The following is a 27,575-nucleotide window of genomic DNA, read 5'->3' on the forward strand; positions in this document are numbered from 1 at the left end:
GGCAACCTGCGGGGTGTCATCAATGAAATTGCATGGGAAGAGCTGCGTCGCCTGTTCCCATTTTCCATCCAGCCTCAAGTAGTGACACTTGAGGAAAGCGTCCCCAAACAAGGGCAGCATGCGCTTGGCTCCACACCTCCAGCTGAAGCTCCAGCCACGACCTACGTCTCTGCAATACGCAGTCCTCAGCCCCAACTACACACTTTAAGTCCTCGTTTTCGACGTGAATCAGCTTTACCAAAATGCCGCCCTCCTGCCCCCGCCCGCCCAGCCTACGAAAGACGCTCAAGTCTCAGGAAGTGGGACACCTGGAGGACTTGCGATAAAGACCCCCTGTGCTTGCATTGCGATGAGGCCGGCCATATTCTTCACTGCCCGTACTGGCGTATCGGTCTTCGTGGTTTTGCCATCGATGCGCCCCGAACACGCTTCGGCCAACACCCGCAAGAAGTCGACGACAACCTGCGTCGAGAGGAGCACGTGCCTAATCACCATTCCCGTTCACCATCGCCATCAGTCTCGCACTTCTTGTCGCTAATCTGTAGCTACGCAGCGGGTCTTCGCGGAAGGTCCCCCAGCCTTCGCAGGGAAAACTAAAGAAAGCTACCTTTGGAGGCGAGGTTGCTCACCAGAGAAACGGCGAAGATCCTTAACTGATTACGCCGTATGAAAACTCGGCACCCGAAACGCCAATGTCGCACACAAACACCAGCTCGACCACGACACAATCACACTTCGGAATGACGCTGCCACAAAGAAAAGCTTCGACGACACGCCCTACCGACGATTCACATGCCCGACGAAGTCGTGACCTTCCGCCGAGGATGACATATATCTCAAGAGCCAGCGCATCCGACTTAGAAGTGGTTATCGACGGCCGCAAAGTTACCGCTGTAGTCGACACAGAAGCCGATTATTTTGGTGATGATAGGAACATTCGCCGCACAATTGAGAAAGATCACTACGGCTTGGGACGGCCCACAAATCCGCACCGCAGAAGGCCACCTCATTGCGGCATCGGTACAATGGACAGCGCCAGTGACCGTCAAAGGACATACCTATCCTGCGACCTTCGTTATGCTACAGCAATGTTCCCGCGAAGTGATCTTGGGCATGGATTTCCTTAATGCCCATCAGGCGATCATCGACCTGCGATCCAAGCTGGTCACACTTTCTACGGACGAGGCCGTCTCTTCGATGCGAACTTTGGAACATCCCATTGCTTTGAGTGTCCTGGAAGAACGAGAGAGCATCCCGCTCCACTCAAGCGTCATCGTCCCTGTAGGCGCCACGGAAGCCGATAACATTGAAGAAGGGGAACATGCAATTGTTTCTAGACCAAGGAATCGGCACCTCAAGAGGCATCGCATATTTCTACAACGGCCAAGCTGTAGTACTGCTGACAAACTTCAGCGTAGAATAGCGGCACGTTAACTGAGGAAAGGCGATTCCTTTCCTCAACGAAATATCCCACGTAAAAGACGCATTCGCCCTCTCCGACCAATCCGCAGAAGATTCGCGTAACCTAGAGAACTCGCCTAGTTTCGACATCAGCCCCGTCCTGCCCCAGAACCAACAGGATAATATACCCAACCTTCTTCAACGCTACAGCGAGGGCTTCCGTCGCCGTAAAAAGTCCGACAAACGCCGATTGCCAAACATTGCATTGAAACCGACGAACATGCCCGACCTCTTCGCCAAAGCCCTTACCGTGTGTCGCAGCGAGTACGACAAGTCATCCGGGACCAAGCGGAAGAGATGCTTCGCGACGACGTCATCGAGCCATCAAACATCCCATGGGCGGCACCGGTAGTTTTTGTAAGAAAAAAGAACGGCACACTTCGACTCTGCGTCGATTACAGCCGCTTGAACAACATAGCAAAGAAGGATGTCTACCCCCTCCCTCGTATACGACATACTCTACCGGCTCTGTAACGCCAAGTACTTCTCTTGGATGGACCTCAAGAGCGGCTACTGGCCAATAGAGGTTGATGAAAGAGACCGATGGAAGACCGCATTAACCACACCGGATGGCCTCTTCGAGCTCAAGTTGATACCATTTGGACTCTGTTCCGTGCCAGCAACTGTCCAACAGGTAATGGATGGGAGGCCTGAAGTGGCATGTTTGTCTCGTGTACTTCGATGACATCGTTGACTTCGCCTCAAACTCTGATGACCACCTGAAAAGGCTTCGAACGGTGCTAGAAGCAATCAAGTCATCCGGGCTAACCTTGAAAGAAGTGCCACTTAGATCTGCTGTTTCTAGGCCACATCGTAACTAAGGATGCAGTATGTCCTGGCCAAAACAGCCGCTTTATTACAGTTTCCGCCCCTGAACGACAAGAAAGCTGTGCGCAGATTCCTTGGACTGTGCGTGTTTTACCGACAATTTGTCAAGAATTTTTCGCGCGTCGCCGAGCCTCTCACCCAGTTGGCAATGGCAGACATTTCATTTAAATGGAAAGCGCCGCAAGCGAAGGCCTACAAGGAACTTCAGCATCGTTTACAGTCTCCTCCGGTCCTTGAGCACTTTGATGAAACAGCCGAGACTGAAATCCATACCGACGCAAGCAGCGTGGGTCTAGGCGCCGTCCTCGTTCATGAAAGCGGCGGTCTGTAGAAAGCCTCAGTCTCATCAGACGACATCTTGGTTTCTTGGATGGCTGCCACACTCACACTCCATTGTTTTAAAAGATGCCGTAACTGATGTTGCCTTCGACGATCACGCGAACCACTAAAATTAGGGGTAGCGACCTGAAATATTGCAATGTTCCCGATTTTCAGTGCATGTCTCATTCGACGCCATCCCCTGGGCTGGGGTAGCCCGCCTGCAATTCGGTGGCCTCTAGGGCAGACATCTACCTTCGTTTTTAAGTCATCCTTCCTGGTGCCACCACACGCATGTGTTCTGCTCATCGCCGCCGACACACACCTCCTCATCTGCTGGATGCTCCAAAGGTGCGCTGTTGTCCATGGCCTCTTCCGAGACAGCCAAGGCATCGGCCCATAATGCCTACTGGACCACGTCGCTCGCCGCAACGCTGACAACCAAAGGAGCACCAAACACGCTAGAGGCTGACACGTTACTCGGCACACTGCTGAACTCCAGCAATGAAGCGGCATCACTGGCGGAGCAGGCTTGCCGTACATTCACTAGCTTTAGCGCCTCCACTAACTCTACAGATGGGGTGTCCAGCTGCCACGATCCCTGAATGACAAATGGATCCTGAGCAGCAAGTACAGGATTCAGAGTGGCAGGCTCAGGCAGGTCCGGGTCCGAAGGCTTTGGGTCAGGAGACGCGAACCCAAGATGGTCCGTACTTGCAGGCTGTCCCTTGTTGCTATTTGTGCAGAAGACTATGGTCCCCCTTCTGCTGGGAGCTCATGACTCAGTTCGCCAGACGCGTCCACAACGTCCGACGCATTCACAGTGTGTTTTGACACCACCTCATCCTCATGTGACCAGTTGCCCCGACGCATCCTGTCAGCATATATCTCATCACACTGCCGCAGTACATGGCCAACCCGGCTACAACGGAGACACAGCGAAGGCTTAGCTGGGATCATGAGTAACTCCTGTACCCAGAAAACATTGATTGTGTGAGGAACTGTACTTGTTGACACTCCATCCTTGAGCATGAGCGAGACTTCACGGTTCACTGTTTCTCCGCGTGCCCCCTACCGGGGCATCGTCACTTCTCACGTTCGACAGCTTGTACAGTTCCAGAAGGCTCCAAAGCTTCCACAATTCTCCGGTGCTGTTTACAACGCGGGAGCCAAAGCAGTTTAACTTGCGCGTTTCTGGTGTCCGTGTCGTATAGCGTACACTTCAGACCTTTGGCAAGGAATTCGGCTTTGTCAACAAGCTTCTGCTTGGATCAGAGATAACCATCTAAACGTGGCTCATTTGGTACTGCCCAATACACAGAATGTCACGGAGGTCTCAAATCTGCGCGGGCGCGTCTCGGAAGTAGGTAGCACAGTACGGGTAACTCTTGAGGTCAGCATGCAGAAAGACGGTGTTGAGGACAACATTACTGGTAGGATGTTGAGGGAGGACAACTTTATGCAATTTAAATACCTTAAATACCGTTATGCAAGTGCTGTTAACGGCGGCTATGAAAGGCCAGAAACGACGGCCATCCTGGTGGCGCCTCCTGTTGTGCGTAAAGCACCACGATAATTTTAAAATTATCAAGGGGCTTTAGTTGTGCGCAGTGCGAACTGCTCTCTGAGCGGGCGCTTGCGCGTCCTTGGCACCTTTGTCCCCGATAGTACGAGAGCGTCGTCTGTCTAAAGTGGCGTAGCACGATTTCCCCCAATGCAAAACACCCGTCGCAAAAGCCTTAGCAGCGTTTGCCCAGTTCTCTAATCCCCGCGTGACAAAAGCCTCGTTCCAGAAACACCATTTCAAAAGTCCTATACGACAATCCCCGTTCCGAAATCCCCGCATGCTACTTCCGTTTTCAGTATCTTTAACCGATAGTCCTTAAACCTCAGAAGCCTCTGTGTCTATCTGTATAACAAATTTGTGGTACTTTTTTACGCACACACACGCGCACTAGATACAATGAGATAGAGCATAAAATGGGAGGGTTTCATTGGCAGCTGGCTTTCTTTTTCCAACGTATATATCAAAGAAACGTATATTCATTTGTATTATTGAAGGCTGGTCAATTTTTCTTTGCATCATCGTAGTTATCTTTTTGGATTTATTCTGTGCATCTCAACCATTTTTACGCGTTTAGGGCTTCACTGATTAATGTAGCTACATTAATACGAGTGTACAGTTCATTTGTTCGTCTTTTGTGTGTGGGGGGGGGGAGGTGACAATGACTGCTAATTCTTTTAAAATAATAGTAACAGTAGTGGTTTATAACTGCCAAAAAAAGGGAAGGAAAAGATGTTACCAGCCGCAGCAATTGCTATTTAATATCTTAAGCACCCGAGCTGCGGCCGGCGGAAATAAAGGGACATCGGCTGGAATCGGCTGCCAGCCAGTGCTGTGGAAAGCCCAGCTACTGAATCATTCGTTGAAAGCCTTCAATTGTAAGCGCTTTGAACTCAGCCACGTGTAACTTAATTCTCACATTATTCATTATTCACAACAGCTCAGGAAACAAGGACAAATGGAGAAATATAGTATAACACAAGTATGACTAATATAGTATAACTAAATTATAGTATAGTACAGTATTGTGCGTTTTTTATCGTGAAGACTTTCAAAAATTTCCCCGCCTGAACCGCTGGCTCATTTGCGGTGAAACTGCACACAGAGCTAGCGTGTTACGGTAACTTTGTATCGTAGCAAAATTTGACAATGGTACATACCTGGTTGAGCCGTGCGCAATGCGTAAACGTAATCGTCTACGTAAAGATCGGCGAACCAAATAATATAATAATAATTATATTATTTGGTTCGCCGATCTTTACGTAGACGATGCAAACGACGTTTTTCCGCTGAAGGGTGACAGTGGCGCCATCTGTTTTTGCAGTGGAAAACCCGAGCGTTGCAAGCAATATTTTTTGAAAGGTAAAGCCTCGTTAAATCAGTTGCTCTGATATTTTTCCCCGCTCAATTAACCGAAAATGTTGCCAGTGCTTCATTTGAAGCAGACGAAACGGCCGGAACGGCATAATCAAAGGGCTCGCGCTTCTTGCAACGCTCGCCTCGGCGGCCTTGAAGTGACGTTTTTGACTGCCGAAAACAGATGGCGCCACTGTCGTCCTTCAGCGTGAAAACGTCGCCGCGGTGGCTCAGTGGTTAGAGCGCTCGACTACTGATCCGGAGTTCCCGGGTTCGAACCCGACCGCGGCGGCTGCGTTTTTATGGAGGAAAAACGCTAAGGCGCCCGTGTGCTGTGCGATGTCAGTGCACGTTAAAGATCCCCAGGTGGTCGAAATTATTCCGGAGCCCTCCACTACGGACCTATTTGTTCCTCTCTTCTTTCACTCCCTCCTTTATCCCTTCCCTTACGGCGCGGTTCAGGTGTCCAACGATATATGAGACAGATACTGCGCCATTTCCTTTCCACCAAAAACCAATTATTATTATTATTATTATTTTCACTTATGGAGGAAAAACGCTAAGGCGCCCGTGTGCTGTGCGATGTCAGTGCACATTAAAGATCCCCAGGTGGTCGAAATTATTCCGGAGCCCTCCACTACGGCACCTATTCTTCCTTTCTTTCACTCCCTCCTTTATCCCTTCCCTTACGGCGCGGTTCAGGTGTCCAAAGATATATGAGACAGATACTGCGCCATTTCCTTTCCCCAAAAACCAATTTTTATTGTTATTTTCACTTAAGGCGCGGTTCAGGTGTCCAACGATATACATAGTTTTCACGGACGTCACATACGAGGGCTTCTGGGATACGTGTCGCCATATTTAGGTACTGAGCGGGACCACGGGCGCAGAGCGCCAAGCCACGCAAACCTACAGGGGATGCGGTCCGTCCGTGTGTTCGTATTTCTGGTTCTGCGCGGTGTGATCATGCCGATGTGTGCCATGTTCGGCTGCGCAAGCAGAAGCAAGTCTTCTGCGCGGAAAACAAACACCGAGCCGGGCATTGGACTTCACGGTTTACCGAAACTGATTAGCTGGCAGTACGAGCGCGCGAAGCTCCTTTCGGAGAAGCGCCGAAGCCTTGGGCTCGCACGGATCAACCGGAAAGACTTGAAAAACCTGGAAAACGTTCGCGTATGCGGTTTTCTTTATCACAGGTAAGAATAAGTAAACTTTATTGATTGGCATAAGCCTACATACGGTCGCTGTCGGAGATGTTTACCGCGGCAGCTGCAGCTGGTAATGAACTGTGGTACACGAGCCTCGCTGTCGCATATGTGTTTGCTAAGACGGTGTGGTTCGTAGCAAAATGAGTCAATGTGTGTAACATTGTGCGCACGGCACCAACTTTAAATTTTCCAGGAAGGCCTTCAGGCCTTATGGACGACGCGAACCCGGACTGGGCGCCGACGCAGCACCTGGGTTACGGGCCCGGCGAAAGAGCAGCTGTTGGCATATCCGCCCGTTTTGCACGGACGAAGGCGCGGCAGAAGAAAGCAGCCGCTAAAGCTATCGCCGATGCAGCGGCGCGCCAGTCATCGGAGGACGAATGCGCTGCAGAGGTGACGCCTGAAGATGACCCGCCGCACGAAAGCTGCAGCTTGCGCCTGGAGTCGAGAGCAGGTCGGTTCTGACACACAAAACAACTTTCTCATAAGTGAGATATTAAAATTTCTGTAACCTCTAGAGCAAATAATAATTTTACTTCCCATGTTGCAAAGATTGCAGTACCGACTGACATGATTTTACAAGACATCCAAGCTGTTGAGGACGACAACAAGCGACTTGCTGCAGAGCTTCGTGCCACAAGGGCAGAAAAAACAAACTAGAGATGTCAGAGTCCTTTCATGGTGACGACGCAAAGGTTACGTCTTATACGGGATTGAATAGCTTTTCCATGCTGTTTGCTGTTTTCGAGCTTGTTGAATGTCATGTAAAGCACACTGCACAAAATGGCCTTGGAAAGTTTGAGGAATTTATTGTGTTCCTTATAAAGCTTAACTGGAATTTCCCTGCGCAAGATTTTGCATACCGTTTCTGTTTCAGACTCGACAGTGAGCAGAATTTTCGACAAATGGCTGCACGCAGCTTTTTGGCGTTTGAAATCGCAAATTAGATGGCCTTCGAGACAGGAGATTCAAAAGACTGCCACAGGCATTCCTCGATTCTTTTGGGTCAAAGGTGACAGTTATAATAGCCTGCTTTGAAATCAGGATTTAAAGGCCATCATCACTTGAGGCAAGGAGTGAGACGTGGTCCAACTACAAGGGCAGCAATACCTCAAAGTATCTTATTGGAATTTGCCCACAAGGAGTCATATCCTTCATTTCAGAAGGCAGGGGTGGCAGGACAGGTGACAAACACTTCACTGAAAACTTGCATTTTAGATAAATTAACACAAGGTGACGTTGTCCTTGCAGACAGGGGTTTTGATATAGCCGACACTTTAGGGCTCTACTGTGCTAAACTGCACATTTCTGCCTTCACTAAAGGCAAAAGGCCGGTTACTGGTTTAGAAGTGGAAACGACCAGACGGCTTGCCAATGTACGAATTCATGTAGGACGGGTGATTGGTCTGGTACGGAATAAGTACACTATCATGAAGGCTGTACACCCAAATGACTTTGTGGCATGCACACCAGGACACCGGTACTCTCCACTAGACAAATTGTGTTGGTGTGCTGTGCCCTCACAAACATCCATAGTACCTACAAACCAGCAAGCATCAGCATGAATTTTTGAAACTGCGGATAGTCTGCTTACTTGCTTTTACAGCCCGTGTCTGCAGTAATGTTGTGGTTACTGCTGTTTGAGTGCCTATGTTTAATCGTGTAGCCATTGACAATGCCTTGCTCATGAAGCCATGCAGTGTGCTTGTAAGCTTATGTGAAAAACATTTTCATGAAGTGTGGCTACATGAGTGCTTAAGCTGGAGACAAATGTTTTTCTATGTTCTCAATATCAAATGCAAACGCGTTCACAGTGAACCAGCAAGTTTTCTTCCTTATTTAAATTAAGTGTGCCTTGATATAAAGCACAAAACCGGCTTAAAGTTTCAGGTATTCACTCTTCAACAATTGCAGAATGCAGGTTTCCAGCACCACTTGGTTTGCACTGCTTGTGAACTGAGCTGTTTTCACTTCTGGTGCGTTACCGTTGCAATTCATAAGCACAGCTGTATGTTCATATTGCATTTTTGTCCATTGTAAACTGAAAATGGTCACCTACATAGTGTTCTAAATCCGACAAATGTCTTTTGTTACCATTGCATGCATTCCTTGAAATTCCCATTAGTGATTCTGTTTGTGTAGGTGTGTACCCATTTTATTTATTTACTAGAAGTGGGCTGAAAATGGCCAGCTTCATAGTGCTCTAAATGAGGCACATGTCTACTGTTTTGTGACTACTGCATGTCTTGCGTTTGAAGTCTCATCAGTGCTTCTCTGTGTACATGTGAACCCATTGGGAAGGAATAAAATTTTTTTCCCTTTGTTTTCTACTTAAAGTGAAAGCATGGAACAAGCTGACCTAGTAATTATGAATCTAGTCTGATATATGTTTGCTGCATACATATCAATCAATATCTGCAGTGCAGTGTTTTCATTGATCTTTGTTAAGAACTACTGTAAATTAACTAACTGAATTTAGGTGCTTTTGGCCAGGAGATGTACAAAAAAAGGCCAAGTGGTACCATGCTTGTTTGTCTTGTTAGGTGTTTTTGGCTGCAAAGCATGGTGTGTTACATGAGGCTATACTTGAAGTATATGCTATGTTTATTAACAATACATTATGGCAGGCGTAAAGCTCTGCAGCTGGAAACATTACAGAAACAAGGCAAACAGCTCACTGCAAGACATTATTTTTGCCTGTAGAACAATCTTGGCAGAACAATTTTTTCCCCTTTGGTGCTCGCTTAATCCCCAAGCAACTGTGATGAAATCATCCATAGCTTCCCTGTGGACCATCACAAGCAAGCATCTTCCCTGCCTCTGGACCTTGGCAGTAGCAGAATATGTTGGCGTCAGCTGTTGCCTTTCTTGTTGTCCTTTTTGAGAAGTGTTGAGCGAAACGTTCTGGCAGGATTGCACGAGTAAAAAATATAATGCTGTTGGCACAATATTCTGAAAAAACGCGTCATCTCTTTCCACCCTTTCTATAAATTCTGACAATAGAGTCCATACAACAAAATCACAGTACGGAACGCCACACGCTGCGATCTGCGTTTGCACTTGAAAAAAATGAGAGTGCTGTCACTTTAAACGCAGGCAGCCATCAGTTTCCTCCAAGCAGAAGTTGCGGTCCTTCACAGCTTCTAGTATCGTACAGTTGCAGAGTTAAAAGGGACATTTCACTTCCACAATGCCCATTCCGCAGCATGTACAAGAGACAGGACTGTCTGGACTAGCTTCCATATATGGGCACTTCACACTTAAATGAACTCCTGTCTTTTGATGGGTGAAGTTTGTGTGGTTCTTAATCATTTCGTCGGCGCAGCTTACGATTGCAGCAGCCTCGTGTTGCAATCCCCACGCTGTGGCTGGAGTGGAAAAAGTGTGTTGCTCTGGTAGCCTATTTTTTTAGTAAACTCATTGATGGTTCATGCACACTTGTGAAGCATACATTCCTCATGACTGAAGCAGTGATCCTGCCTGCACGATAAGCGTACCATTTAGCACACTTCGATTGCTCCCGCGTGCATTCCTCAACGCTCTTCACCATCTCTTTGCTGATTGAAAGTTCGGCAACAGTTTTCTTAGCACGGCAGATCAGTGTAGGCAGGTCTTCCGGATGTGCTTCTAAGCATAACAAATCACGAAGGAGGAGAGGTTCTCTTCTGCATGGTGGGTCAAACATGGTACTGTACTGTGTGTGCAGCATGAAGAATGCTGGTGTAGCACCAGCATCCGAAAATTTACTGTGAAATGCCTTCAGCTCTTCTTCTCTTGGGGGTGGCACAGGTGGTAATGCTCGTGGTAAGCCTTCAAATACGTGCTCAACGCCTGGTTTCGGGTGAATACTATCCATAAGCTGCTTCTTTTTCTTTGATGACGAAAAGTCAATGTTTCTGATCCTCTTATTGCCAGCCCCAGAGCTGTGCACAGGAAGCCACATGTTCTTTTTTGTCCGCGCACACTCGTGAGTCTCTGAGACGTACTGCCGTCTCAACAATGAACAACGTAGCACCAAAGGGAGAGCAGGCTTCGCCTGCACCTGCCATGCAAGTGCCGTGCGCTGTCACGATGGCTCAGTCAGGCTCAGCCATAACCCACACCTCTAGTGGAGCCTCCCTTAGCCTCTGTGAATGGGTGACCTGAGAAAAATGACCAGTAATTAGGTGCTGACAGCAATCTACGTCCTTCATAAGATGTCACTGATCTTGGGATTGCTAGTACGATTCCGGCCCCGGCAGTCGCATTTCGATTGGAACAAAATGCAGAAACATTCCATCGCCTGAAAGAGTTAACGGGGTGCGTGTCCTCGGGGAAGAAATACTGGACACCATTGCCTCGCGACCCAGTTGCCAGGTAATGTTACCAGCTGATGAAGCATGCGCGTTCATACACTCTCTCGGACATTTCAGGTTAGTGGCATGCGTGACTCTACGGCATGGCTAGTTGCCCAGCTGCAGCATGAGCACGTCAAACACCCAACTACAAATTTCATCGATAATTTAAGGCTGCAGTGTGTTCAAGCATTTAATCTGAGGCTGTGTGTATGCCGGCAGCTTCATTTCTTTCAATTGCAATCATTTTGCACTCGCACGTACCCTACATACACGAACTTGTATCTGCCATTCGAAACAGACCGCACAGTCTAATGCGTGCTGCGGGCGGCACGTTAGCCGCAAATATTAGAGTACAAATCGATATTTTAAATACACGGCCACACAAACGCGGGCTTCCGCGCATACATGATTCGACTTTAAGGAAGCTCACCTCGCTCAGAACGACGACACGCTTCGATGGCACTCGCATGGCAGTCACACATTTACCCGTCCACTGGTGAAGTAATTATGGGCCTCAAGAGACATGTATGCCTTCATCTGCTGAAGAGACACGTAGCTAGTTGATAACACTAGGTAAATGATGATATCAACGTGCTTCGTGCTTGCAGCAAGTCGGCATCGGGAGCGGAGTCCGTCCCAACGCGTAGTGTGTAGGGGTCCACGCCGCCGCACATTTCCACCTTGGATTCGTACCGAGCCCGCGTAGGCCCCACAAGCTCGTCGAAATAGGAACGGCAAAACTCATGCCGGTCGGCGTTTGCCATCGTCTTTCGTGGAACAGAGCAGCGAACGAAAGCGCAGGCGCGCAGGCGCCGCGAGCCCAGCCAGTCTAGAAGAGTACCTGGCAATGGCGGACGTCCGGCGAAAGTGGCTAGCGTGACGTCACATGAAACCTATGTATATGAGACAGATACTGCGCCATTTCCTTTCCCCAACATCCAATTATCAATTATCGCTCGGCTACTGATCCAGAGTTCCAGGGTTCGAGCCCTACCGCGACGGCTGCGTTTTTATGGAGGCAAAACGCTAAGGCGCCTGTGTGCTGTGCGATGCCAGTGCACGTTAAAGATCCCCAGGTGGTCGAAATTATTCCGGAGCCCACAACTACGGCACTTCTTTCTTTCTTCTTTCACTCCCTCATTTATCCCTTCCCGTACGGCGCGGTTCAGGTGTCCAACGATACATGAGACATACTGCGCCATTTCCTTTCCCCAAAAACCAATTATTATTATTTCTTTGGCTTGCCGATCTCTATGTAGACGATTACGTTCTCGCATCATGCGCAGCTGAACGCTGTAAATACCGCTGTCAAACTTGCTACGATACAAAAGTTGTCACAATACGCAAGTTTGTGTTCAGTTTCACCGCAAATAAGCCAGCGGTAGAAGCGGGGAAATTTTTGAAAGTCTTCACGATAAAAACGCACAATGCTGTATATAGTATATTATAGTATATATTATAGTATAGTATAACTAAAATAGTATAACCAAGGGCGTCTGCAGAATTTTTTTCAGGGGGGAGGGTGATGGTTGTTGGCGCCGGAAGGGGAGCAGCGGTATGTTCCCAGCAAAACGGCACTATTTGCGGAGTAAATTTATTAATTTTTTTTATAAATAAATAAGTGAAATACATATATGAAAGAAAAATCACAAACATCAAATTAATGCGTGGCCTGGAGGGATACACTGGAGTTTATTAACGAACAAAAAATTAAAAAATAATAAAAAGACGGAAAAAGATACTATCACTTCGTGGAGCAGAGTGCTCAGCCCTGCTGCATGCGCGTTCTCGACTCATCCGAATTGATGACCAGCCCACAGCACAATATGTTCACAAACACGCAACTACGTCATTCAGTCAGTGCCACATATATTGAGGAGGCTAAATTAAATATTAAAGGAAAGAGGTATGAAGAAGAGGGCTGAATAACCGAAGAATAAAGAAGAGGAAGAAAAAGCATTCGGTGAGGTGGAGAGAGATGATTGGTGGAGAGAGATGATTGGTGGAGAAGAGAAGAAGACGACGACAAGGCTTACGTGGACTAACACCGAGGCTATAAAAGGGCGAGGGAGAACGACGCACTGGGGGGAACAGCAGAGAAGCGGAGGCTCCGGCGGGTCAGGGACACTTTGGCTGGAAGAGAGCGACGCCGGCTACTGCTCCGGTGAGCTCGCGTTCTACGGCAACGCATCGTGGACCTCCTGCCGTGCCTGAGCCCGTTCCGGGGAGTCAACGGAGGACGCTACCACTTGCTACGGCCAGGGTTGTCTCCAGCTCTGTTGCCACCCATCCGGGTGGTGACCCAACGCCAACAACACCAGCATCACCTCCACGAGCGCTTGGACCGGGAGCTTGTACGACGCAGCCAGCGATGTCAGCCCAAGCACGTCGAACGCCGCCTCGACGCAGCCTACTGGATCCATACAACGCCGCAGCCACACCGAACCAATTAGCACGAACGCCGACCGCTAATAGTAGAACGCTAATAGTAGACGCTGGTAGCAGTGTGCCCGGGTCATGTGTATTTATAGTCTGTGTTCTGTGTCTGGTCTGGACGCATATCTGCAACGATTCGAGGGGATAGCTTTGGGGCAAGGCTGGGAGCGCAGTGAATGGGCCACTGCATTGAGCATGTGTTTAGTCGGAGAGGCGCTGAGTGTGTTTGGAAGGATGCCCGCTGCTGATTCCATGGAGTACGAGAAAGTCAAAAAGGCGCTCCTCCAAAGATTCAGGCTTACGGCAGAGGATTTTTGTGAGAGATTTCGCACCGCAAACCTGGGGATTCGGAAACCGCTAAGCAGGTTTCCTGCAGGCTATCCAACTATTTTGATAGGTGGCTTGATATGTCAAACACAGAAAAGAGTTTTAAGGTGTGCGTGACAACCTGGTTACAGAGCAATTTTTAGAATGTTGCAGCTCAAAGCTAGCACTATTCATGAAAGAAAGAAAGTTGTGTTCATTGGAAGAGTTCGCCGACACTGCAGACCAATTCCTCGAGGCTCAAGGGCTAATAAATTTTAGTAAGGCAAAGGAGGAAACCCAAAAGATCCTGGAGACCAATGCGGCAAAACCAAGAGCATATGATGGTGCATCTAAGGCGCCAGTAAGGTGTTTTCTCTGCGGCAAGGTGGGACACCGTGCAGTTGACTGTCGGACTAGTAGCGCTGCCCAAAAACACAGGTTGTGTGTCAAGGTTGTAAGAGGAGAAGTCATACTCTGGATGAGTGCCGATACAGAACGCATGCAGGACCGAGCTGCATGCGTTGTCGACTCTAGGGTAGAACTTGTTACGCCGCCCGAAGTTCCACAGCTGAAAGGAGAGCAAACGCCGCTGGAAAATGGGGCAGCGAGTGGAAAACATAAGTCGAAAGCAGTAATGCCGGTGGTGGTTGGGCAAATAGGGGACCGTCCTATGTTGGTGCTTAGAGACCGCGGAGCCAACACAGTCTTGGTTCGGAGAAGCCTGGTGAAGGACAAGAATCTTACAGGGGAATCGTCGGCCGTCACTCCTGTAGATATCACAGTAAGGTACCTTCCTGAAACCAGGATTCTAGTGTCCACGCCATATTATACTAGGCAGGTAGTGGCAAAATGCGTAGTCCAACCCATCTACGATCTCATCTTGGGAAACATCACGGGTGCAAGAAGTGTCGAAAACCTCGATCCCGAGTGGAGGATGCTCGACGTTGAAGAACATCCAAAGGAGGAAAGGCCCGCGACAGCTCAGACGGGTGCAGTCAGTTTCTCGTCGGCAGTGGAGACAAGAGCTCAAGCGACAGCCCGAGCAATGCAGCGTCCACTCTCTACTCCTGTTACGATGTGCCTGAGCGTAACACCGGGCGAACTTGCAATTAGGCAAAAAGAAGACCCGAGCCTGAAGACGTGTTTCGAAAGAGTCGAGGAAAAAGGGAAAAGAAGAGTCGCACGTCCTTCGAATATCAATTGGTAAATGGTCTTCTGCACAGGGAATGCATATTTAGTTCAGGAAGGCGGGTCCAACAGCTGGTGTTACCGAAAGATATGCGAGAGACCGTGCTACGCTTAGGACATGACGCCATTATGGCCGGACACCAGGGCGTTCAAAAAACGGTCTAGGATCACCGAGTTCTTTTTAGCCGGGTGACGTTAAGCGCTTTTTTCGCTCATGTGACTTGTGCCAGCGCACAGTTCCGAAGGGAAGAGTTGGTCCCGTGCCTCTGGGCAAGATGCCAGCCGCTGACCTACCATTTCAAAAAGTGGCTATTGACATTGGGGGGGGGGGGGGGTATAAGGTAAAAATAAACCCCAATTTCAATGAAGACAGAGGATAACGTTGAAGCGGACTTCATGAGTAGAGCCAACTGAACAGCTCTGGGTATCTCTGGCATGCATCTTCTTGTTGTTTTTGTGTTAATGTATCTCTGGGATTTATCTTGTCGTTGTTGCTGTTGTTGTTGTTGCTGTTGTTGATGTTATGTGATGATACAAGGGAGTGTGTTGTGGACACGAACATGTTTATTAAGGATTCTGTGCGAACAGTGGCAGTGGTGTGTTGGTGTTCTGAAAACGCAATTTGGTGTGCTGTGTTAGTGGTGTGCGTTTGGTGTGTGCTGGACCTCTGCGGTGTGTTGTGTGCTGAGTCCAGAATCGCCACAGAAGATAGTCGGCTGGCTAGATGGCTTGAAGATGAGGATGACGTGAGCAGTTTTTCATGGAAAAACTCTTGAGAGAGGGGACCCTTGTCACATATATTAAGGAGGCTAAATTAAATTTTAAAGGAAAGAGGTGTGAAGAAGAGGACGTGGATTAACCGAAGAATAATGAAGAGGAAGAAGCATTCAGTGAGGTGGAGAGATGATTGGTGGAGAAGCATTCGGTGAGGTGGAGAGAGGTGATTGGTGGAGAAGAGAAGACGACGACAAGGCTTACGTGGACTAACACCGAGGCTATAAAAGGGCGAGGGAGAACGACGCACGGGGGAACAGCAGAAAAGCGGAGGCTCCGGCGGGTCAGGGACGCATCGGCTGGAAGAGAGCGACGCCGGCTACTGCTCCGGTCAGCTCGCGTTGTAGGGCATCGCATCGTGGACTTCCGGCCGTGCCTGAGCCCGTTCCGGGGAGTCAGCGGAGGACACTACCACTTGCTACGGCCAGGGGTGTCTCCAGCGCTGTTGCCACCCATCCGGGTGGTGCCCCCAACGCCAACACCGGCATCACCTCCACGGGCGCTTGGACCTAGAGCTTGTACGACGCAGCCAGCGACGCCAGCCCAAGCACGTCGAATGCCGCCTCGACGCCGACTACTGGATCCATACAACGCCGCAGCCACACCGAACCAACCATGAGCACGAACGCCGACCGCTAATAGTAGAACGCTAGTAGTAGACGCTGGTAGCAGTGTGCCCGGGTCGTGTGCATTTATAGTCTGTGTTTTGGGTTTGTTAGTTTTGTCAGTTTTGTGTTCTACTGTGTGTGTCACGTAGGGTGTATTAAATGTGCGTTTGTGTGGGTACACCTGTCGCCTAGTCCATTCTTTCGGTCCGACTGTTCTCCGGAGAGATCGAAGAAGGAAACCAGTGCAAAAGACGAAGACACAGGAACAAGGAACACAGGACGACGCTGGGTTCCTTGTTCCTGTGTCTTCGTCTTTTGCGCTGGTTTCCTTCTTCAATCATGTACCGACTCGCCCAGCTCTCCACTCCGGAGAGATCCGTGACCGTCAGTCTTCCTTGAAGAGCAACTGCAGACGCCTCGAATTTTTCTGAGCGAATTGAGTGATGACACGGATGATAAAGTCATTGCTGTGCTTCATTACACGCTATCGCTGCACACTCATTATACAAAGGCCGTCCAGCTTGTCGTTTGTCATCGTTGAGCGTAGCTTGGTTTTCACTCTCCTCATTGTACTGAAGGAGCATTCGACCGTACAGGTAGTAACTGGCAAAGCCAGAGCCATCTCAATGGCTTTTGCAACACCTGGGAAGAATGTCTTGGCCTTATGTAGAAGTTAGCAGTAGGTTATTTATGATGGATTCCTAGTTTTGTTGCACCACATCTCGTACCAAGAGATGGCCTTTTCCATGAAGTTGTCGATGCCGTAAAAGCATTGGAGATCTTCGGCAAGGGCAGCGAACTCAACACGGCTCAAGTGCTTCATTTTTGATGGAAGCAGCTAGAGAAGTTTGAACCTCCTCTGATTGCTTTCAGAAAAGCGGCGAGCTAAAGAAGCAGTGAGAGAGTCCAAGTACGGCACATATATTTCCACACGGTAGTACTCCTCCCGCTACTGAATCCTGTAGTTGTCCCGGTGGGCCTGACGAGAGACTTGTCTTGCTACAGATATCACCACATTTAAGTGATTGGCTGCCTTTCTTGCTGCATTCATGATGTCAGAGAACTCCTCTACAGCGTTTGTGCGGTGGTTGTGAAAAATACGTTGCAGCTCAGTGATGTGGTCATGCACAGAATGGAAGCCCATGGATACACCTTGCAGAACGTTCGTAACTGGTTCGAGCCGAGCGCTGTACTTTGCTACAATGTGCAAGCAGACTAGGCAAGATGAGCTTGTTGCTGTGCAGTAGAGGATGTGAGCTCGTTGTCTAGTTGCAGCGTTCGAGCATGATTCCGTTGACGCGAGCTCCTCGAGTGCTTCGACTATGGCCACGTAATGCTGAGAGAAGATCCTAATAGACTGTTACTTTGCACACCATCTTGTCTCACTCACCATCGGAATGTTGGGCACCAATTTTCTCCGGAGCACGCTGTTGCGGAAGAAGTTTATGGTTTGTTTGATTATCCCAATTGTGTTTCGAATTTCAGACACGTCGTTCAAATTGTTGATGACGAGATTTAGTTTGTGACTTGCGCAGTGGAAAAATAGTTCCTTTGAGAACTATTTCTGTATTATTTTGTTCACTCCAGCTTCTTTTCCAGCCATTGTAGAACATCCATCGTAGCACTGTCCAGGGAGGTTCGAAAGAATCAGCCCGGCATTCGTCAAAGGATTCAAGATTGCAGCGGCGATGCAAGCGTAGTTTAATTGCTCCCGTTCTACAAATCCCAAAAACGGTTTTGGAACGCACACTTCGGCTCCGGCCTGTCAATAAAGTGAACGCCTATAGACATCTGCTCTTTTCCTTAAATATCTGCAGTTTCGTCAGCAAGAACAGAAAAAGCAAACGCTGCATTAACTTCGGCCACTATCTACTCTCTCAAGAGTATATTTCGCCGCAGGTTGTGATGATCTCGTTCAGGACGCCGATAGCAGTGTACTTAGCATTGCCAGCAGAAGAACCGAAGTACTCCTGAAGGGGAGTATCTCCAGCTTCTACCCGATAGTCAAGGAGATCATTGAAGACTCCACTATCGGACTGCTTGCTGCGAATTGGCAACTCATGCGTCGCGCAAAAGAATGGCGGAAACTATTGGAAATAGTTTCTCACGATTCCTCTAAACTTGCTCGTGCAGTCCTCTGTACATCTGCAGTACAACTGGTAGCTGCTTGCCTTTCATCACATCCATAAATTTCTGTGAGCCCGTCATTGCCTCCTGGTGCCATTGAGATTTTACGTGATCCCTGCACGCCTCGTGCATTTTTCTGTAGTTAGTGAAAGCGCGCATGATAAAACTACCTTGAGTACCCCGGTGGACACGCGGAGGAAAACTGACGCAAAAACAAAAAAGGGCGCCTTTCGCTGTCGCTGAGTACGCAAGCCAAGAGGTGTAATCTCTCAGCCATTGGTGGCGAAAAGGCCTCTTTCCAGATGTTACATCCTTCTCAAAGCCGTATGTAACATTTGGCGATCATGGCTTAATAAAAAGACGTAACTTCAAAAAGTCCGGGATGCCAGTGAGTTTAGTTTTGCCTACAAACTCTCCTAAGTCGTATTCTTGAGGCAAGTTAGTTGTTTTGTTGCTGTTGTCTCCGGACTTCAATCCCAAGCAGGGAGAAAGGGAATTGTCTTGGATTACTGCGCGACTGGAGCTCTCTGTTGGTGCAGTTCCTTCCATGGAGTCGACGATATCGGCTACTGTCCGGTGATGAAAGCTTGCATCGCTCTGGTCAAATCCGGACTTCAATCCTAAGAAAGGAAAAAGGGAATCATTTCGGCCTGCTGCGTCACTGGAGCTCACTGTTGGCGGTGTCCCTTCCATGGAGTCGACGACATCAGTTACTGTCCGACGATGAAAGCTTGCATCACTCTGGTCAAATGCTACATCGTTGTCACATGTCACACTAGAATCTTCAGGGGCGCAGTTGAATAACGCTTCGTCAGAGAGCAGCTGACGCTTGAAGAAGCATCCTATGTCCATCATTCAGGACCGCGCGAGACAAAGCTGGCTATGGAGTTCCTCGTGGTTGATAGTGGTAGAAAATATATGCAGATTGGTTGGCAAATCAGTTTGCCACAATACAGTTGAATCACGGCACGACGAATGCCGCTTCAACGAAATTTTCGCCGCAACGAAGTGTTTTTCATTCCCCGCGAAATCCCCATAGGAGTTAATGTATTAAAACTTCCTCAAAAACGAATTACTTTGTGAGCACGCATTCGCTTCTACGAATTTTTCGCGAGCCTTCACCGGTCGGTGGCCTGTCTTTCTTCAAAAGTTGGGTGCTCTACGAAATTATTCCCTGCTAAAGCAGTGGCCTGGAGCAGCTAAATAATGCATGGAATGTATGTTTATGACATTTTCATGTATTCTTTATTAAAAAATTTGATTGGGAGTCTTTTATTCGTCACAGGGAAGCATCGAGGAGACTTCTTGGCGCCGTGCGAAGGCCGCCGGCAGTACGAGGGCCAAAGACGAATCCAAATCCAGTCGTCAGCCTCCCCCCTTCCTCTCCGCAGCCCTTTCCGCCATTTTCTCGTATGTCTGTGTGGGTTGATCGTCGATCTCTCGCTGTAGTCTGATCTCGTCGATCGCCTCTGCCATGTCGCCGCCAACGAAGAAGCGAAAGTTTATTTCGCTAGAAGAAAAGGATAGAATTATCGCCGAAGCGGAATGCGGGAAGAAGAAGGCAATTATTGCCGCAGATTTTGGTATCGCGCCGAGTTCCCTATCGACGATTTTGAAGAATAAGGACAGCATTAGGAAGGCACTTTCATCGGGCACTTCAGTGCAGCACAAGAAAGTGACGCAACCAACGTATGAAGAGCTCGACAAGGCTGTCTATGCTTGGTTCGTCGATACGCGAGCAACAAACATGCCCCTGAGCGGTAAAATTGTGCAGCAGAAGGCCCTAAATTATGCTTGTTTGCTAGGGCTCAACGACTTTAAGGCAAGCATAGGATGGCTGAATCGCTTTAAAGAAAGGCATAACATCGTCGGCAAGGTTTTGTGTAGTAAATCGGCATCTGCGGATGTTGACGGCGCATCAGCATGGGCGGCAGACAACATGACTGACAAAATGAGCAGTTACGCTCTGTCTGATATTTATAACGCAGACGAGACGGGCCTCTTCTATGATATGCTGCCAGCGAATACGCTTGATTTTGAAGGGCAGCGTTGCCACGGAGGCAAACATAGCAAGAAACGAATGACTGTGCTGCGGTGCACAAATGTGGATAGGTCTGACAAACGCCCCCCATTAGTTATTGGAAAAAGTGCGAAACCACGCTGCTTCAAGGGGAACAGGAGCCTACCTGTCAAGTACGTTGCAAACAACCGGTCGCGGATGACCCGTGCCATTTTTGCCGACTGGGTGGTGGCACTTGACCGCGACATGAGCAGACAAAATCGAAAGATTTGTTTGCTCTTGGACAATTGTTCAGCGCACCGTATTGACGACTTCAAGCTGTCGAGTGTAGAGCTGAAGTTCTTCCCGTCAAACTGCACCTCAGTCATTCAACCCCTGGACCAAGGCATCATCCGGAGCATTAAGTCTTCCTACAGGGAGAGGTTGATCCAGCGGCTTCTCCGGAACACCGACATTGGTAGGGAGACGAAAGTCGATCTTTTCATGGCTTTAGAAATGCTGGCTGCGGCATGGAGATCAACACAGTGCAGCGTAATCCGCAACTGCTTCATGCACGCCGTGTTTGTCGACAGCAAGGCGACCAGCATGACTGCAGCCGCGGAAAGGGTACCATCGTCATCGACTCCGGGGATTCACGTTACTTGGAAATCGTTCCAGGAAGCTGGAAACGTCCCTGCTGACATAGCGCTGGACGATTTCCTCGACGCTGACGCGGACGTGATTGTCCACGAGGAACGAAGCGATGAAGACATCATCAAAAGTGTTCGCGAGCCGGAAGAGCTGTCCGATCATGAAGACGACTCCTCTCAAGATTTATCTCCCCCGGCAGCCTCATCACAGGTACTGGATGCCTTCGACGTTATTAGAAAATTCCTTGGCACACGCGATGACGACGTTGCGATGTCGCTGCTAACAGAGTGCAAGAGTCGCGTGACGCCGCTGCTGGCAGTGAAACGCAAGCAGGCTAAGCTCACAGATTTCTGGCAATAAAACTATGTTTTGCTGGAGTTATTACCTTGTATTTTTGGTTAATTTCTCGACAGCAAAATTTCGCGACGACGAAGTTTCTTGCGCGTCCCATCGATTTCGTTGTAGCGGGATTCAACTGTACAGGGGAATGGAATAAGTAACTAGCTCAGAGCACTGAACAAAGTGCTGCTATTTGCGAGAGGTGCAGATGCTCCTCTTTTTTTTTAGGCTTGTTGACACGATTGCAGAGACGATGATAACCTCCCTGGGACACTGAAAACGACCTCTGCGCCTACTTTTCTCCCATTTTTTTCTCAGGTTGTGGGAAATATGAAAATTGTAAGGCAGACCAAGCAATTTCTTTCTGCGCATTTGTCCCCCTTCAGTCACACGTCGTTAAGACTTCTTTAGCATAGCCTCAGCAACCGAGCCAAGAAGCTTAGGAGGGTACCCTGCTCTTTCCAATCTGGCCGTCTGCCCCAGGAAATTTTGTTCAGTGCTATGAATGTAGGATTTCTTGAGAGCATTTTGAACACGGCTTGAACTATATTCATTTTAACAAGTTTTGAATGGGCCGAGTCAAACTGAAGAATGGGCTTGTTGCCCTAGATTCACATGTCCAACAAACATGATCTACCTTACATTCGATACTTAGTTGTACCAATTGTAAGACGCCTCTTTCTGAAAACTCATGCGTTAAAGTTAAGGGTGTCAAGCACTGTGTAAGCACTGTTAAGGCTGCTGCGACTTCCAAATTAAACGTATCCTGAGTACAATAAAAGAGCACCAAAAAATCAACAAACCGGAAGACTGTTATGACCTTCGTTCCTTCCAGGTGGCTATTGATAACATTGTCAAGTTAACCTAGATACAGGTTGTTTAATGCCGGGACTATAACAGATCCAATGCAAATAATTTGCTTCTGCAGAAAAAGACGGTCATGCTACGTCGCAAAAGTTGATTTCAGGTAAGCAGATAGCAGATCCACGAAGCCTTCAACAGGAATGCCACGTTCGTGTTGAAAGACAACAACACCAAAATTATCTACAATCTCATTGCTACATCGGAGAAGGTAGGGGTATTGAATAGTACAAATCCTTAACATTCACCGCAGAAAGTGGTTTGTACTGCTGTGTTTTCGAAAGCTGTACAACACCGCCCGCATTTTTTACTAAGAAAGGATCTTGGAGGGGCAGTTTTTTAAGGATGTGCTGCAGACACATTTCTACACATTTTTGCCACGTTCCAGTTTCTGACACTATAACACGGAGAGGACAACCTGGTTTATCCTTTACCGTGAAGGACATTTCAATGCTAAGTTTCTGTCCTTACTAGCATCGCAAAGTTTTTACAGTTGTTTTTCGCACATTTTCTTTGCCTCCTTTATTTTTTCCTTGAAAACTGAACGATCACTCTGCAAGTCAAAGGAAGATTAAATGGCCTCTGATGCTTTTCACAAGTACACCTGTCGGGTTAAAACGCTGAGCCTGCCTTCTCGGTCAGCAATCACCAAAATTAAATCCTGTTCTATAAAATAAACAACAGCTATTTGCAAAGGGAACTTCCTGCTCTTGCCTTCGCAGCGTGTGAGCATATTCAAACCCTCCTAAATTCACCTGTATGCTTCCGCACTTTGGAGCGAGCCTTGAGACTTGCCTCAGCGATGCAGTAGTTCAGGGACTCGCATCCTTGGTTCAGCGGAGAACTTCGGACTTCAGCTGAGCAGCCATCGCACGTCGTCAGGTAGGGAGACGCTTTCCCCTGTAGGTGTACGGCGCGCCAGCTATGCATTCGCTGTCGGGATTGTAAAGACACGGGCTCAGGCTGCTTACCAGACTTCGAAAAAACCCCAGTGATAGAGAGACACGTTGATAACCTAACTCATGACACTATGGAAGCTGCCAGCATACAAAGGTTTCTGAATGATCAGTGCGTAAGTATGCCTTCAATTTCATTATCAGGAAGAGAAGTGGCCTTCCTGTCAAGAAATTCTAGATTTTAGCAACATTGTTTAGCACGCTTTTTGTTACTGAGAGCTTAGTTTTTGCGCTTTTGAGTCGATCATCGCTTGCTTTGCCTGTTCTCCTTTTGCCGTGTTCTTTGTTGGGCTTTTATCCTTTTACCGGCATACGTATTCCAGTAATGTTTGGTGCGACACTATAGTCGATCATATCTGTTTTACATTTTCTGTATTGTCGTGTTCTTTGTTGGGTTTTTATCATTTTTAGTCTTCAAATTATTACCCGTCCTTTCATTGCGGTTCTTAGCATTTCTAATTTTTCGGTCGTGCTCTTAGATGGATTTTATCTTTCTCACCATAAAGTAACCTGATTTTCTCATTGTTCAGCCTGCATATATGACCCCTGTGCTTCGCTTTGAGTGTCTGGCCTCTTTGTAACTGATGCGTTCTTGGTTTTTGTTCGACGAAATAGTTTTACTAGTTCGCTGCTGTGTGTGGAAGTGGTGGCAGCCCTGGAGATATTACCGGAGATTCCAGCTTTATTATTTATCAGAATATGACTCTCTTAAGATTTTAGTTGGCTTGTGGTCATGACTTTTCTTTCGCTTCAGTCGCGTGTTTATTTTTTTTTTAGTAGCGCTTTTTTTGCCTTGTTTCCTTCCGTCTTTTTGCCTTGGAAATGTGGCCTGACATGCCCTTCTTAAATACGGGTTCGTCTCTTTTCGAAATAAAATTTGTTAGTTCAGCGCTCCGCCCTGCCGTCCCCCTTTTTCTTGTGCTACGCTCTTTCTTGCGCCGTGTCCTGCTAGCATGGATCCACTCTTCCGTCTTCGTCATCCCGCATTGTGTAACCCTCACGAAGAAAGACCACTAGGACTGCCGCGGGCCTGCCCCGACACAAAGACACTGCGAGAAGATAAACCAGCAAAACAGTACGAAATTTCCCCGTGTGTGCATCTACGGGGGGTAGAAACTTCACTGCCGAAATATCTAAAATTTTAAATATTGTATAAACCCCTTCCCTGTCCTTTCTCGGTCGCTCCCCTTAGTAGTTCTCCTTGCCATCCTATCCCTGTCTCTTTATTTGCTTATTTATTTGTACACCACTGCTAGGCTCAAGGTGAGGCTGTAAGCAGGAGTGGGAGGTGTGAAGTACAGACACAATTTATACATACGAAAAACAAAACAGGGCACAACAAGACTGCCTCCACAAATACACACACAACCGAGGAAATGTACGAGCGGATTGATAAAATAGTATAACAGTATAGTGTTATACACATGGGCGTTATATTATGCATTATATTGGCCTCATGTTGCTATTACGAGTGTACAGAACGACTGCGAACTTCGACGCGTGCCGCAGCGGCGAGTGACAGTTCCCTCAAGCTGCGTTCTCTAATAATCTACGCTGATCGAGTTCACAGAACGGTCCTTAAACTGACGCAATACGTACATGGTAGCGGTGTCGCGAAGCGTTTATTTCGAGTCGTTTGTGGCAGTTGAAAACGTTCCTAATTCCTGCAAGGATCATCGCAGACAGCGGCGAGTAGTAGCTGCTCACGGTAAATTTCCTGCGCGTGCATAAGCTGCAGAACACATTGACAAGTGTCCACGTAGTGAAATTGACCACGATCGGAGCCAGTGGTTTTCCGTTAAGTAAGCGAAATGTTCACCTGCAAAAAGCTCACTATGCACGCCATATTTTCCGAATTCTAAAATGAAGTTATGAAGTTGGGTTGTGCAGGTGGTCGCATTCGTTGCGATGGTTTCAGTTATTGCAACCAAAGCTGCGACGTTGTTTCTGCGACGTATCCATTATCAATTACTAAGCGCCGCCTTTTTTGTTTATTATTTCCTGCACGCCATGGGCACCTATATGCTTGTAATAAATATTTGTGTGACGAGCTGGTGATTGAGCACAACTTCCTTAGCATGATAATAATGGGCTGAGACAAAAGGGGAGTTGTTTTGGTTTAGGTTGTGACACGTTATCACCATATGAGCTCAAGCCGGATTGCGCACCGCCACTGTTTGGCGATGCGTGTTCCATAGCGCACCCCACCCTCCGCTTCCTTGTGGCCACCTATGCCTCAGACTGCTCACGAGTTGCGCGCAAAACACACATTACCGACAAGCGTTGTCAGCCAGTGTTTCCCTCTCTCTCGGAATAGAGCCTGGCTAGCGGTTGTCGGATGTTCACTTCCGTCGCAGATGAAGGATATCTTACTCCACTGCTCACACGCATCTCATGGCGACCAGGTATAGCTTTGAGCGACGGTTTTGTGCGGATTACCTTTCCAAGCACAAGAAGCTCATTGCAAAGAAGCGAAATTTTCGCAGCGTTACCGACCTATACATCAACGTTTTTAAGCAACTTCTAATATCCGAAATATCTGTGAATGTCAACGAGACGGACTAATTGTGCTTTCCCCGCTTTAGCTACTTCTGCAGTGAAATATCTTCGCAGAACACGCAGATCGAGTGACAATTTTTATGCCCCCCCCCCAAAAAAAAAAAAGATGATGAAATGGACGTCATCAACATGAGCATTGCGATTAGCCACGCGTCCCCGTTGAAACCGCCAGGCGCAGTGAGAAGTCATGACAGGCATCAAGAGGAAACAAAGGGAGAGAGGAGCAGAAGGCGGTAAGCAAAAACGTTCGCTGCAAGATAAGCCGGGCATACAGCCAAGGTGGTGCATCGGAAAGTACAGCCGAAAAAAAAGGTGCTCCTTATGCGCGCAGTGGACCGGAAGCTTTCGGCAAGCCTATTCAGCACCTACGACAGCCCGGAAACGTTGTCGACTACTCCCTACCCTGCCATCAACGCTGGCAAAAAATTAGATTAAGAAGCTTATTCTTGAAGCATCGATGTATCTAATCAACAAGCGCAGGACATTAAGATCCCGGCGTGTACGTGGCACCAACAGGACCCTTCCATCAGTCATGAGGTGAGCACTGAGTGCGTATCTGCGGCGCGTGCGGACTACAAAAAGGGCGAGTTGGAATGCTCCAGACAAAGTCCTATAATAAAATGGATGCCCTCTCGGTTATATAAAGAAAAACATCCGTAACAAAGCGTTTCATGACAAGATCATTAGACAGGCATTCTGCATACACAAAGATGACCATCCTGATTTCGGCATTGGCCTATCTATCAAAACTCTACAGCTTCCGACCGACATGGGTAAAATGTTATCCACAGCATGATGAGTGCGTTTGTGTCATTTGTGCCAACTATGAACTTTGACTTGCCGCTCTTGAGAACATTACTGACCACAAGATGGATGCTGATGACATTCACCCAGTATTCACTTGCATACCGTCATCAACATGGTGCCTTTTAGGCGAATGCAGCTAGTGTCTAAAACGCAGGTATCTGACACTGGAGGAACTTAATATCCTAGAAACTGAAGAAATATTGTTAGCGACGTAGAAATCAGCCGACCGTGTGAAAAAGGCTTTGAATGCTGACACTTTCTTAATCATCTTCTGGTGTTCGTGGCAAGATGGATCGTGCACAACCACATTAGGAAGACACGAGGTAAAGCTATCTACATGGAAAAGAAATGTACACAGCGTGGGAGCATTGTATTTCACTTGGATTATGCCGAAAACTAGACTGTCGTGCTTCCTGACGAGGTTCAGGTATACCACTGGCAAAAGAAATAAGTATCCATATTTACACGTGTGGTCACAACGAGGAAATCTACGAACAGTTTCGCCATTCTTATGACGACTTGAGCTACGACTCCGCTCAAGCCTGCTTGCCTGTAAAATGAGAAAATGTGTGGATGACAACCTGCCAGGGACATATATATGAGTGATGGAGCCGCATGTAATTTCAAAAATAGGCACCAACTTTTTAAAGGAGTACAGACATCTAACTTTTGGGTGCGTGTTTTCTTGTTTGTAATGATGCGTAAGGCGTTATTACACATGTACTACCATCGGGTATTTTTCTACAACCGCTAAATAATTTATAAGCTCATTTCTTTCTCGTGCTGTTTCCGTTTCGGTTTCAACCGCCGAAAAAGGACTGCGGTGTCAACCTGTGCTTACAGGTCACCTGAGGCATGAAAAAACCGCAATCGTTGCTTCCACATTCGTTGT

At 47.9% G+C, this 27,575-nt stretch overlaps 1 protein-coding gene and 1 non-coding gene across 6 annotated transcripts in view; one reads left to right on the top strand and one right to left on the bottom strand.

Moving 5' to 3' along the window:
* The window catches only part of LOC144132350 (uncharacterized), a 69,173-nt gene that overhangs the window by 19,236 nt on the left and 22,362 nt on the right, over positions 1 to 27,575 (bottom strand). Inside the window, exon 2 of one of the 5 annotated variants that reach the window (XM_077664680.1) lies at positions 23,117 to 23,294. The exons of the other annotated variants lie outside the window; for them this stretch is intronic. Coding sequence (XP_077520806.1) covers positions 23,117 to 23,291 — 175 coding nt within the window. The 5' untranslated portion in view covers positions 23,292 to 23,294. The remainder of the gene's footprint in view (positions 1 to 23,116; positions 23,295 to 27,575) is intronic. 5 annotated transcript variants of the gene reach the window in all.
* On the top strand, positions 5,747 to 5,818 carry TRNAS-ACU (transfer RNA serine (anticodon ACU)). Its single transcript has one exon. It is a non-coding gene; the product is annotated as a tRNA-Ser (tRNA).

This window comes from Amblyomma americanum, chromosome 5 (genome assembly GCF_052857255.1).
Source record: "Amblyomma americanum isolate KBUSLIRL-KWMA chromosome 5, ASM5285725v1, whole genome shotgun sequence".
NCBI classification, from domain to species: domain Eukaryota; kingdom Metazoa; phylum Arthropoda; class Arachnida; order Ixodida; family Ixodidae; genus Amblyomma; species Amblyomma americanum.